General features: G+C 39.9%; 1 protein-coding gene across 1 annotated transcript in view; it reads right to left on the reverse strand.

Moving 5' to 3' along the window:
* LOC308101598 (uncharacterized protein) overlaps positions 1-14,522 on the reverse strand; it is a gene marked incomplete at its 3' end in the record, with an annotated part of 59,405 nt that overhangs the window by 20,061 nt on the left and 24,822 nt on the right. The window contains exons 3-4 of the mRNA XM_080451019.1: positions 13,758-13,829; positions 8,651-8,986 (exon numbers count right to left, since the gene is read on the reverse strand). Coding sequence (XP_080307145.1) covers positions 8,651-8,986; positions 13,758-13,829 — 408 coding nt within the window. The remainder of the gene's footprint in view (positions 1-8,650; positions 8,987-13,757; positions 13,830-14,522) is intronic.

Consider the following 14,522-nt stretch of genomic DNA (forward strand, 5'->3'; position numbering starts at 1 on the left):
GTTTTAATGGGTTAATAGCAGCTTAAATAATGAGTCATCATTACTGTCCGCTCAAATTCCTAGATTGCTTACGCAATATAAACAATTGCTTGTGCAGTGGGTTAATAAATAGGCCTAAATATAAAAGAGGCTATTTCAAACGCTCGTGTGTGCACGTCAGCGTGACGTAGCGCTCCACCAGTCAAACAATCCACAGTGAACCACTGCTTCTTACAAGTATCAAACACATCATTTTACAAATCTGATGACATACTTTTGCCGTGTTTTGGGGTCAAATACATTGAGTTGGGTTTATGAAACAAAGGATACGGTGTAGATTTCCTTTGTGCAGGCACGTACATGAGAGTGATGAGAGTGATGAGTGGTGGCTGTAATGGAGCTGGGGTTAGGTTGTAATTTGGGACGCATCATCAGCAGTGGTGGAAAAAGTACTCAAATTCTTTACTTAAGTAAAAGTACCAATACTGCAAAATAAAACAAGTTACAAGTAAAAGTTCAGAATTCAAAATTTACTTGAGTAAAAGTACAAAAGTATTGGCATCAAAATGTACTTAAAGTACCAAAAGTAAAAGTACTAAAACGTTTGAAAATAGCAGATCTACAAGCTCACAACGCGTCGCTTCGCGACGCGTTGTGAGCTTGTAGATCGGCTATTTTCAAATAGCCTATGTATAAAATAGGGCTAAAGTGGTTAATGTATGTTTCATAATATCATAATTTATATCTGAAAAGTAACTAGTAACTAAAGTTCTCAAATAATTGTAGTGGAGTTAAAGTACAATATTTGCCTCTGAGATGTAGTGGAGTAGAAGTAAAAGTATTGGAAATTGAAAATACTCAAGTAAAGTACAAATACCTCAACATTGTACTTAAGTACAGTACTTAAGTAAATGTACTTAGTTACTTTCCACCACTGATCATCAGTAGTGTTCCCTTGGTTCTTGGGGTGTTTCGGGCCTCGATACTATACACCCTCGCCAAAGGTGGCCGGCTACAGGGGGATCAGCCCTGAGCTTGTCATTCCCAATTAGTCATGAGAGTTGCCTTCATGTTGAATGGCAGGGCTTCCAGTGGTGGAAAGTAACTACATTTACTTAAGTACTGTACTTAAGTACAGTTTTGAGGTATTTGTACTTTACTTGAGTATTTCCAGTTTCCAATACTTTTACTTCTACTCCACTACATCTCAGAGGCAAATATTGTACTTTTACTCCACTACAATTATTTGAAAACTTTAGTTACTAGTTACTTTTCAGATATAAAGTATGATATTATGAAACATACATTAACCACTTTAGCCCTGTTTTATACACAGGCTATTTGAAAATAGAAATACAAGCTCGCGTCGCGATCGTTGTGAGCTTGTAGATCTGCTATTTTCAAATATTTTAGTACTTTTACCTTTGGTACTTAAGTACATTTTGATGCCAACACTTTTGTACTTTTACTCAAGTACATTTAGAATTCCGGACTTTCTATATTGCAGTATTGATACTTTTACTTAAGTAAAGAATTTGAGTACTTTTTCCACCACTGCAGGCTTCTCATGGGACTATATGCATGGCATGGGCGTCCTTTTCCCTGAGTCAAGCCTAAGCTGACCGCAATTCTCCTGGCTTGCTACTTTGGGGCCCAGCAGGGCCCTTTCCTCCTCATAAAAAGCCACTGGCTGCTTCTTTCGGCTGCCTCCGATCAGTGGTGGAAAAAGTACTCAAATTCAAGTACAAGTAAAAGTGCAGAATTCAAAATGTACTTGAGTAAAAGTACAGAAGTGTTGGCATCAAAATGTACTTAAAGTACCAAAAGTAAAAGTACTAAAATGTTTGAAAATAGCAGATCTACAAGCTCACAACGCGCCGCGATGCGACGCGTTGTGAGCTTGTAGATCTGCTATTTTCAAATAGCCTGTGTATAGAATAGGGCTAAAGTGGTTAATGTATGTTCTATAACATCATAATTTACATCTACAAAGTAACTAGTAACTAAAGTTTTCAAATAATTGTAGTGGAGTAAAAGTACAACATTTGCCTCTGAGATGTAGTGGAGTAGAAGTAAAAGTATTGGAAATTGGAAATACAAAGTACAAATATCTCAAAATTGTACTTAAGTACAGTACTTAAGTAAATGTACTTAGTTACTTTACACCACTGCCTCCGATGCAGCTTTGACGGCTGAGGGCTGGCCTTTGGCCTCTGACTCCCAGGTCTGCAAACAGTCTGGTGGTGGATCTCTCCACAAAGCCTCTGCACCCCATCACCTCCACTGGGCGGACCTCAGCGTTCCGGCCGCGATGTTGTGCTTCAGCAGCAAGCTGGGCATAGCGTAGGTGTTTCCGCTCATAAGCCTCATCCACTGAGTCCTCCCAGCGTACTATGAGTTCCATGATGAACACCTTTTTTAGAGAAGGGGACCAGAGCACCAGGTCAGGTCTGAGGGTGGTTGTTGCGATCTCTGGAGGAAACACAAGCTGTCGGCCAATATCAACCAAGCATCTTCCAGTCACGCCCTGAGTGTAGCTGGCCTCGCTCAGATGGTGTGGAGCCGCTCCTGGTTACCTTAGCCCCCTCACGGACAAAGGTAGTTGCCTGTTGGTGGTTGGATGCTGGTGGTGTTAGGGAGTTGGTGGAGGCAGTTCGTTTGTCCTCCAGGGTGGATGCAAGGATCGCTAGGACTTGGTCGTGACGGCACGTGTAACGTCCTTGGGAGAGACTGGATAAAGTATTTCAAAGTAAAACATAATAATTGTGAGGTCACATAGGCTATGTGGTGCTGAGAACCTGACCAAACATTGCTATATGTTTATATTTCTAGTATGCATATCGAGGCAAAAGCATTCAAAACTGCAAAAAATAAGACTACATCCGTTTTCTTTTGAAAGGTAAGTATATACGTAGCTTGATTTTATTTCAATTTGACCATTTTGTATGTTCACTTGGGCAATCAATATTTACCTTTTTCAACCGAAATTGCTGAGCATGTTTGTGATTTTGTAAATTGTAAATACAATAGATTTTTTCAAATTCAATGTTATGTTTATCTGTGTGTTTTGGGGGCCAATATGTGACCAAATTTGACTGGGAGACAGTCATCTAGCATTTTTTCAATTTCATTTTTTCATGTCATATGAAAGCAGGGAATCATAGCAAAATAATGATATATTGGTTAATAAGATTGAGTGAATAGTTTTGAAACTACATCTTTTAGAACTGAAGTTAAGTCAAGTTAAAACTCTTCAGTAGAGAAAAGACCAGTTGAATGTATCTCATTCAGAGATAGTACTACTGGGCTATCAATCCTATCATGCATAGCGGGATTTACATATCCTTTGTTTACATGGGTTAGGGTTAGGCTGTCTTTGTTATGTATGCTCTCTGAGACCAAGCATTTGCCACTGCCCCTGCTGGAACCGGCTGGTTCCAGTGTGCAGGAGGACTTAACAAAGATACCTTTTCACAACAGTTTTAACAAAATATGATTGTTTATACATCTTTATTTTACATTTACATTAGACATAAGCCAACAGACTAGTGATACCTTTCAAAACGATCGGGTAGAAATAGTGGGTTTCACCGCAATTTCGCGATGTTTGGATGGAAACTGAGGATTTTATATATATATAACTGTTTATGCATTTATTTCATATTTACATGTCGATTTAAGCTCTAAAATTTCTGTCAGACATACTCTAGTATGTGAAGAGTCTAACTGGGCTATTAACTCATTTTGTATTAAAAAAAAGTGTTTTGGAAAAAAAAAAAACTCCTTTCCTGAATAATGGGCACCAGCGAAATGACTGTCCTCCAGTCAAAAATTGTCACATATGTCAAAGTGAAACAATGTGTCATATAGATTAAGTTGCGCTGAAAAGAATGATACCAAATATTGGTACACTAACATTGTTTACAAAGTATATGAAGTGAAAGTAAAATGTATGCAAAAATAGCCAAAGTAGCCCAGATTCACGAATAGAATAATGCATTGAATTAATACAATAATGATTATGCCATTTTAAATCTTTATATGTATGGACATATTAATATTATTGTACCAGTAACCTATGAGTTGCAGGTGAAAACAGAAGGATAAAAAAAACACGAGCATTCGATATTCCATCATCAGATTCTGATTCAACTTTATTGTCAAAGTGGGTGACATTTGTACAAAATCAGTCAAAACATCACGTTAATTGTATGCATTCAAATCCATTGACTTAAAAAAAATGATTATATGAGTGATTCCACTGCTTTAGTATCTATGACTTGTCATTGTCATCCTGGATTAGAATGAAGGATCATACATTTGAGTGTGATATCAAGTGTATCCTCTATGTTAATTAATGTTCAACTAACAACTTCTCCCCTATATGAATACTGCAGTATATATTCAGATACAAGGCATTTGCCAAAAACTGACACTAAGTGTTTTTTCCCCCTGTGTGAGTCCCCATGTGTCTTTTTAGATCACCCTTTTGACTACAGCCTTTGCCACAAACTGTACAAGTAAAGGGCTTTTCCCCTGTATGAGTCCTCATGTGTCTATTTAAAATGTGCATTCGATTAAAGCCTTTGCCACAAACACTACAAATAACAGACTTTTCACCTGTATGAGTCATCATATGTCTTTTTATGTCGTCCATTCGACAGAAGCATTTGCCACAAACTCTACAAGTAAAGGGCTTTTCACCTGTATGAGTCCTCAAGTGTCTTTTTAAATCAGACGTTGTAATACAGCCTTTACCACACATTGTACAAGTAAAGGGCCTTTCCCCTGTATGAGTCCTCATGTGTGTTTTTAGATGACCATTTAGACTACTGCCACACACTTTACAGGTAAAGGCCTTTTTCCCTGTATGAATCATTGCGTGTCTCTTCAGATGTCCCTTTTGATTAAACATTTTGCCACAATCTGCACAACTAAATAGTTTCTTCCCAGTTTGGCTCTTCATGTCTTGAGACAGCTTGTTGCTGTCTCCTTCAACATTTTGTGTCTTGTGTGATATCATTGAGTTTAAAGCTGACTGACCTTCCTTGGTCTCCTCCCAGTCATCACAGTCTTCAGCGTCAGATTCAGAAGAGTCTGAAGAGAGGAGCCGGTCGTCACCTGTTAGCTGTGATGTTCCACAGTCCTCTACATTAGCATGTGATTTCACACATCTGGTTGAGGTGCTGACTAAAGGCTCTGTCATTCTGTTTTCACAGGGTATGGGCTTTTCCCCTTTATGAGTTTTTATGTGTCTTTTTAGATGATACATTTTAATAAAGCCTTTTTCACACACTGTACATGTGAAGGGTTTTTCCCCTGTATGAATCATTGCGTGTCTCTTCAGACTTCTCTTATGATTAAATATTTTGCCACAATCGTTACAACTAAAGCTGTTCTTCACTGCTATTAACATCAATGTTGAACCATCAGCATCATCTGGTCTTTGAAGCAGCGCCTCTTTAATCTGTGGAGGCTCTGGTTCCTCCTGGACCAGACTGAGGCTCCTCTTCTCGTGTTGTGGAGGTTGTGGTTCCTCCTGGACCAGATGTGGGCTCCTCTCCTGCTGCTCAGCAGGAACCTTCCCTGTACACCCAGCATGGAAGTCTAGGGAAAAAAAGATTAAATGAGAAAAAAGCATTTATTTTTTATTTAAATTTTTTTCTCTTTCCTAGTTGTTTGTGTTCCACTCGGTTGCCATAGACTTTACCAGCGGTTTAGTTATTTCCAACACAGCAGATCGATCAAAGTGGTCCATGACAGCAGAGAAGGGCTCTTGTAAGTGTAAAATCCTTTAAATATTAGAAATCCTTTGAATAATGCATTATTCACTCATTCACACAACCAACCTGCTCAATGGGATTAGTTACTTAGTTAGGGGTGCAGTGTCTGGCTCAACGACACGTTGACATGCAGCCAGGAGGAGCCCGGGATCAAACCGAGAACCCTCCGATTCAAAGTTGTCCACTCTACCTCCTGAGCCAGTGGTGTACGACTATCAACCCAGCCTGGAATCAGAGGAATCTCTCACAGGATGAGACTCTCTTTGGGAAAGCTTTGGGGACAGTGGTGGACAGTAATATATTCACCTGAGCGCTGTACTAGAGTATATGCAGGGAGTATATCCCCCCGTTCTATGTTGCCTAGAGCTGGAGAATTGATTGAGATCAACTTAGGCCTGTCCCCGACTAAGGATTTGTTTAGTCGAATCTAATTGGCGACTAATTGCCAATAGTCGACTGGCAGTCGACTAATAAAAAATAAAAAAAAAGGCCAAGTCTACACAGTTTGTTTTGTGTCTCCAGCAGAGTTTCTAGTGTCTCTATCTCTCTCTGTAAGAGGTTGCACATGAACTCTGCAGCCGCACTGAGGCGCTCCAACACAAACAATACCAATACAAAGACGAGGAATAAGAAGAATAAAGTGGAAGTTACGTGTGGTTGCAGGTGTAGACTTGGCCAAAAAACAATTAAAAAAAAATTTGGCCATTAAAAATGGCTGACTAGATTCGACTAAGAGACACGCAGTCGACTCGGACCCCCCGCGACTAACCAGTCGACTAGTCGACTTAGTCGAGGTCAGGCCTAAGATCAAGTGATCAGTGACATATGCAGGGTGTACTTTTGGCTGAGGGGGTGGAGCCAAAAGTAATCATAGACAGAGTTGAATGTTGAAAATTAGTGGTATTCCCCTTTAAAGAGACAGAGACAGGCAGAATGGCTGCTTTGCAAGTAAAACATATATTAGCGGTCACATTTTTATTGCTCAGTGAAAATAATTAGAATTATTTTTACATCTGTGCAATACCATTTTTTTATGAAATATCGACCGATATCGATATGCTTCCGAAAATACCATGCATCATTAATTGATAAAAGTATTTCAGAGTACAAAATAATAATTCTGATGTTGTGCTGAGAACCTGACCAAACATTACTTTAAGTTTATATTTCTAGTATGTATATAAAGGCAAAATCAAAAATGCCCAAACTACCACCTGTTTCCCCCCCTAGGCAATAGGTGTATATATAGCTTTATTATATTTCAATTTGACAATTGTGTGTTCACTTGGGCAATCAATCAAACTAAAAGACACACATTTGATATTCCATCATCAGATTCTGATTCAACTTTATTGTCAAAGTGGGTGAAATTCGTACAGAGTCAGAGTTAAAAACATCACGTTTAATATATGCATTCAAATCTATTGACTTAAAAACAATGTTTCTACAAGTGATTCTTCTGCTTTAGTTGTCATTGTCATCCTGGATTAGAATGAATGATCATACAATTGTCTGTGAGTGATATGACGTGTCAACTCAGATGGCTTCTTTGAAGAAAAATAAAATGTATTTTTTTACTAAATTAACAACTCCTAACCTATATGGATCCTTGCAGCATATCTTCCTATGTGCATCTTAATCTCATTCAGTGCCCAGCTTATTTATGGAATTGTGCCACAGCCAAAATTTTCAGTAAGCAGTTAAACAAAGAGTGAATGGAGCAGCAAATCTTCAAATCATCATATCTTGGGTTCTGAACATGTTTTCCCCCCCAAAAAAATGAAAACAAAATGATTTTTTTTTGTTTACGTTTTAGACGTCCAGTGGCACTCGGGGCTTATATCAACGGACGTTTTAGACGTCCAGTGGCACTGAATGAGTTAAGACCAACACACTTGCCACAAACTGTAACTAAGTGTTTTTTTCCCCTGTATGAATTCTCATGTGTCTTTTTAGATCACGCATTTGCTTATAGCATTTGCCACAAACTTCACATGTAAAGGACTTTTCACGTGTATGAGTCATCATGTGTGCTTTTGAATCGTCCATTCGACTAAAGCCTTTGCCACAGACTTTACAAGTAAAGGGTTTTTCCCCTGTGTGCGTGCGCATGTGTCTTTTTAGAACCTGAAGTACACTAAAGCTTTTGTAACAAACTTTACAAGTAAGAGACTTTTCACCTGTATGAGTCCCTGTGTGTTTTTTTAGATTATGCATTGAACAACAGACTTTGCCACAAACTGCACAAGTAAAGGACTTAGTAAAGGACTTTTCACGTGTATGAGTTATCATGTGTCTCTTTGAATCGTCCATTCGAGTAAAGCCTTTGCCACAAACTGTACATTTAAAGGGCTTTTCACCTGTATGAATCCGCATGTGTCTTTTTAGAATAGACTTTGTTTTACAGCCTTTGCCACACAATGTACAAATTAAAGGGCTTTCCTCTGTATGCGTCCTCATGTGTGTTTTTAGATGACCCAATTCACCACAGCCTTTGCCACACACGGTACAAATATAGGGCTTCTCCCCTGTATGAGTCCTCATGTGTATTTTTAGACTACCTGTGTGACCAAAACCTTTGTCACAAACTTTACAAACAAATGGCTTCTCCCCCGTATGAGTGACCATGTGTCTTTTTAGAATACTCTTGTCACCAAAGGCCTTGCCACACACTGAACAGTTAAAGGGTTTTTCCCCTGTATGAACCATTGTGTGTCTCTTCAGACATTCCTTTCGAGTGTACGTTTTTTCACAATCTGTACAACTAAAGCCTTTCTTCCCTGTGTGACTCCTCATGGAGGTAGTTTTCAGGTCTCGAGACAGCTTGTTAATGTATCCTTCCAAATGTATTTTCTTGTGTGATTTCAGTGAGTTTAAAGCCGACTGACCTTCCCTGGTCTCCTCCCAGTCATCGCTGTCAGCTTCAGAACAGTCTGAAGAGAGGGGCTGGCCATCACTAGTTGGCTGTGACGGCGCCCAGCCCACTACATAAGCCTGTGTTTTCATGCATCCAGTTGATGTGCCGGCTACAGGCTCTGTCTCTCTGTTTTCATCATCGATCAAACTCTTTAATGCCAGTAATGTCAATGTTGAATCATCAGCGTCCTCTGGTCTGCGAAGCAGTGCCTCTTTGATCTGTGGAGGTTGTGGTTCTTCCTGGACCAGATGTGGGCTCCTCTCCTGCTGTTCAGCAGGAACCTCCTTTGTACACACAGCGAGGAAGTCTAGGGGGAAAAAAGATGAAACGAGAGAAAAACACTGTTTGAAATTTACATTTTCCTTTAAACATAAGAAATCCTTTAAATAGTGCATTATTCACTCATTCAGACATTCTCAGTGTAGGAAACCATACAACCAATAAAATGCACCAACCTGCTCACCGGGAGCAGTTAGGGAGGAGCTGGGATCAAACCGGGAACCTTCCGTTTCCAAGATGACCACTCCCCTCCCGAGCTACTTCTACCTGAGCCACTGGTGTACGACAATAAACACAGCCTGGAATCAGGCTCTTCAAGATGAGACTCTGAGACTCATATACTGATACAGAACCATATATAGGCTATATATTGTCGCTGTTGGGTGGAAGAACTTTTTTAATAACTTTTTTTAAAATCATAATTTAAAAACAATTTAAATGGTGAAAATAGAAATAAGAAATACTATATTTTAAATAGTGAAAAATCTGTTAAAGGAGCTACACCATGAATTAAAAAAAATATTTGATATTTAATATCATATGGTGTATGTCCCTCAAACCTTTTTCAAAAGGTTTGAGCCTAAATCATCACTCAGATATACTCATCCCAAGTCAATTGTCTCTGGCTTATACAGCACTTTCAGCTGCAATACCAAAACGTCCTATTGGGCAGGGGGGGGCTACTGAGCAATTCTGTCTGTTAATAAAAAATAAAAATTTTTTTTTTTAATTCTGCATAAAAAGAAGCATCTAAGAAAAATACAAAATCGAAAAAAAAAAACACTTTGAACATTTTTTAACAATTCCACCAAGTGTTTGAGGTGCCTGTTTCACCCACTTCCGGGGGGCGGAGCCAAAATCCGAGCCCGAAGTATTTGTTCGTAGACCCCCACTTAGGGGGGGTAGAAAAAGTTTCGGAGCGATTCGGGCACTTTTCATTTAACATTGGGTTTGCCATCATTAATGTTTGTGACATCATAAACATTTCCATTCTGAGATCGCCTGTTCAGACACGCCCATTCTGGAAATCCATGAAATGAGAAGGAATGACTGAATTTTAAAAAAAAAACATTTTTTGGGGTACAAGAGACACTGGGGACCCCAACAAATACAAAAAACCAAGAAAAAAGTGATTTTCATGGTGTAGACCCTTTAAAGTTCTATCACATTTCATTTGAATGAAAATAACTTATGGGGATGTACATACAATCTGTAATATGCAAATCTAATGTGATTATTGTGATGGGTAATATTTCACAGATAGTTATACTATGCTTGTACTATATTAAAATTAAATCATCCTTAACCTTCAAGTTAAATTAATTATTTCCGTGGACTTAAAACATCATTGTTTTATTTGATGGCTTCCTTGCCCTGGCATCTGGCCTTTGTGCCCTCAATAAATGTACAACACCAAAGGCCAAGTGGCCCCTAAAATGAGAAATTCCAGGTCTGGTTACAACAGTAAAATAATTCAGTTCAGGGTCTCTCCCCTTAAAGAGAGTGGCGTAGTCACATCTTGGAATTATTCCAAAAGTATTACTAGTAGTGTTCATTTGGTAACATATACATACCAAATGAGTCACCAAAAAGTGCTACGTCTCCCAGCATTTGAGAGACATAGACATGTTCAGGTGCAAGCCCCGTTCAGGGGTTGACACTAACGGCTGCCCGAGTACCCGTGGCAGGTGGAGTTTGCTTTCGGGTTGCCCGACCGGGCAAGTGCGCATTTGAGTGAGGACACAACCATCTTTAGTTCGCAATACACACAACACGAGATATCTGTCTAAACACCTGAACGTGGCCACACACACACACACACACACACAACCACACACACACACACACACACACACACACACACACACACACAAAAAGAAGGGCGGGCGTATGCGTGAGACCAGCACGGCCTCATGCGTCCCGCCTGTGACATTAAAACAACCACAGACTTGTGTCGCATGTGCTGCGGTTCCTAACCGACGTATGAAAATACAAGAACGCAGCAGCTAACAGCAGCACCAGTAGCCTACCTACTGACGTTTGTTTATTGAACGGTCAAGCAAAGCTTAGCACGAGTCAAGCCAGACAAACGTAAACCCTTGACTTCAAAATAAGAGCGCTTTGTCAAGTTATGGGAAAGTAAGTGTCTTCTGGTCTGTTGAATGTAAAACAAGAGCACCGTTGGCTTAAAATGTGCTGTTTTCACTGTTGCTACACTTAAAAATGTGTGAACCCATAGTCATATTCATAGCTATTTAGAAGTTTGGCATAACTATTGAGGTATGAAGGCCCCAAACTTGGTAGGTGCTCTTAGACGGCCAATAGGGACAAAAGAGCTGGTGATTTACGCCAGACGGAGCAAGAGGAGGACCCCCAGTACCCATCACCATCCAGGGGGAAGAGGTGGAGATCGTGGACTCCTACAAATTCCTGGGCGTCCACCTGAACAAGGATCTGGACTGGAGGAATAATACGGAGGCTGTCTACAAAAAGGGACAGAGCAGACTGTACCTCCTGAGGAGGCTCAAGTCCTTCAATGTGTGTAGTAGGCTATTGTCTATGTTTTATAAATCTGTTGTAGCCAGCATTTTATTTTATGCAGTGGTATGCTGGGGTGGGGGCATCAAGGCTAGGGAGCTAAACAGGCTCAACAAAATCATCAAGAAGGCCAGCTCTGTGGTTGGCCTCCGCATGGAAGGGCTGCAGTCGGTCGCAGAGAGGAGGATTAGGGACAAACTAAATTCCATCCTGGCTAACCCCTCCCATCCACTCTATGGCGAGCTGCAGGATAGGGTGAGCACCTTCAGCCAGAGGCTCACTCTCCCCCCGAACATGCACACTGAGCGGTACAGACTCTCATTCATGCCAACTGCCATCAGACTCTACAATGCTTAAGAACTCTCCCTAAATGCATGTTGTCGACCCTGGTCTATGTTGTGTCCCTCTGTTTCGTTGTGTTTTTGTTTGTCTGTTGTTTACTTATTTATTGTTACACTGTGCTGCTGTGACACCACAATTTCCCTTTGGGGATTAATAAAGTATTTCCCATCTCATCTCATCTCTGTAATTGCTTAAGCCCCACCCCGTCTGTGTTCCTATTGGCTGGGCTTTAGCATGCTGGAAACTGGAGTTATGGCTGTTTAAAGGCCCTAAACTTGGTGGGTGCTCTTAGACGGCCAATAGGGACAGGCTGTAAATGCTTACGGCCCACTCCCTCTGTGTTTCCTATTGGCTGGGCTTTAAACAGCCATAACTCCAGTTCCCAGCATGCTAAAGCCCCTAAACTTGCTAGGTGGACAGAATGTAATTGCTTAAGCCACGCCCCCCCTCTGTGTTCCTATTGGCTGGGCTTTAAACCGCCATAACTAATCACCCTGTCGGGGTTTATTTTTCAACAATGACCAGCTCGCCGTCAATTATACCTTGCTGACATAATCACGTACAAAATACATGGGCAACTGGCGTCCCGGGGGCCACATGCGGCCCCCACCTTCACTTAATGTGGCCCGCAGGTTGATATCAGAATACTGATATATTATTGATTTCAGCTGTTACAATTCCAAACATGCAAACATGACCCGCTTTAATTACTTCAGTCTATATTAGTAGCTTAATGACTGGTAATACAATTCTGTCTTTTTTATGTCCAATGTATTTGTATTTAAGTTCATAAAGTTAAAGGTAGGGTAAGTGATATTTTTGGGTTAAAACAAAAAGTATTTTGTTAAAAGGTTAAAATACTATATTCTGATAGTAATCATTGCTATAGAGTGTTTGTTCAGTAACAGATGTCTCCCTGTCTCTCCAGCTCTTTAATAAACAGAAAATACATTTTTCGGTAGGTGTCAAAATCTCAGCCAATCAGGAGAAAGTACCCATTTTTAAGCTTAATTTGTATAGTGTTCCAGTTCCAATTTTGTCTGCTCATTTCTTAGTGTCATCACTTCCAATTTCACTTGTTTAATCTGTATCCTGATTGAGTTCTCTGTCCTGATTGGATAAAATTGGAAATGAAACTGAAACTGAAACGAAAATGCATTTTCTGTTTAATAAAGAGCTGGAGAGACAAGGAGACTCCTAATACTGAACAAACACTCTATAGCAATGAATACTATCAGAATATAGAGCTATTTAACACTTATTTTAACCAAAGCAAATCACTTACCCTACCTTTAACATAAGTATAACTAAATGCATTTGAAATTAAATAAAAATGTTACTTTTCAGGATTACAATAAGCATTCCAATTCAAAAATAGCAGATCTACAAGCTCAAAACGCGTCGCGCTACGACGCGTTTTGAGCTTGTAGATAGTAGCTACCTGTGCTACTTTTGTGTGAAATGGCGAAGTACGACATTCATTTACGAAAACAAGTTAACACTTTACCTGCCAATCACGAGTATAACCGTTGATGAAAAATACACCCGTTTACTGCCAAAAAATCCATCCACGAGTATAACCGTTTTTCTTCTTTTTTTTTGATTTATCCACACAGAACCAGAGATATCACGATCCAAAGATTTCTAGCTCCATTCACTCCTTGGTTAACTTATTACTTTAAAATCCTGTATCTCGGCTCCTTAAAAAAAAAAAATTAAACACTGGCACTGGGGGAAGTAAAATAAAAAAAACCCTCTGGCAGGGAATGTGTTAAAATACGGAGATAAGAGGTGCCTGCCCGACAGTATATGCAATGTGTTCCTCTGGAGTGAGTGTGGAAATATAGTGGCCCTCTACATCATCAAAGTTGCATCACCCCTGACATACACAATACAGACACTAATGTTGTCTTTCTCACCCGTCTTCTTCTTTCCTTTGGACGTTTTCTTTCTTTCTTTATCCCTCTTCTTTTTTTCACCAACTCCTCCACCTACGTTCACCAAAACAAAAAGAACTAATAACTAATAATGCGATGTAAAGCAATAGATGTGAGCCAATCATATCTGAGCACAAATTAGGACGAATCAGGCAGTGGTGATTTGTGCTTCGTCGGTGTGTCACAACGGTGTCACAACGGTGTCACGCGATGATGAACACAGCAGACATACAAGCCCACAACGCGTCGCGGATGTGACTCGCTGTGGACTTACAATCTGTTATGTTGGCCATTGTACAACAAAGTACGTGCATGTGCAGATGTCGAGCAATTATCTGTCTGACTGCATGCCGTGTGTGTGTGTGTGTGTGTGTGTGTGTGTGTGTGTGTGTGTGTGTGTGTGTGTGTGGCACTGACTGGTTTGTGCTACAATAGTGTTGCTTTGTTACAGTTTAGGCATTTAGCAGACGCTCTTGGTCTTAATGTAAGCGACTTACAGTAAGCAAGGACACAATATAATACATCGTAATACATCAAATGCATAGAAATAGTAATCTAATAATACAGTAATACACAAGTAAACCAATAATCTAATAATAACTAATACACACGTTAACCAAGAACCTATCATCAGCATACATTGAAACTATACACACTATAGGATGCCAGGTCAACAATGACCTGGCATCTGTCTACATAACAGGCTAAAAGTTACATTTTAGCCTTTGCATAATCCTGCAAGGTCGT

Source organism: Gymnoscopelus braueri, assembly GCF_963280865.1.
Source record: "Gymnoscopelus braueri genome assembly, chromosome: 15".
In the NCBI taxonomy this organism is placed as follows: Eukaryota; Metazoa; Chordata; class Actinopteri; order Myctophiformes; family Myctophidae; genus Gymnoscopelus; species Gymnoscopelus braueri.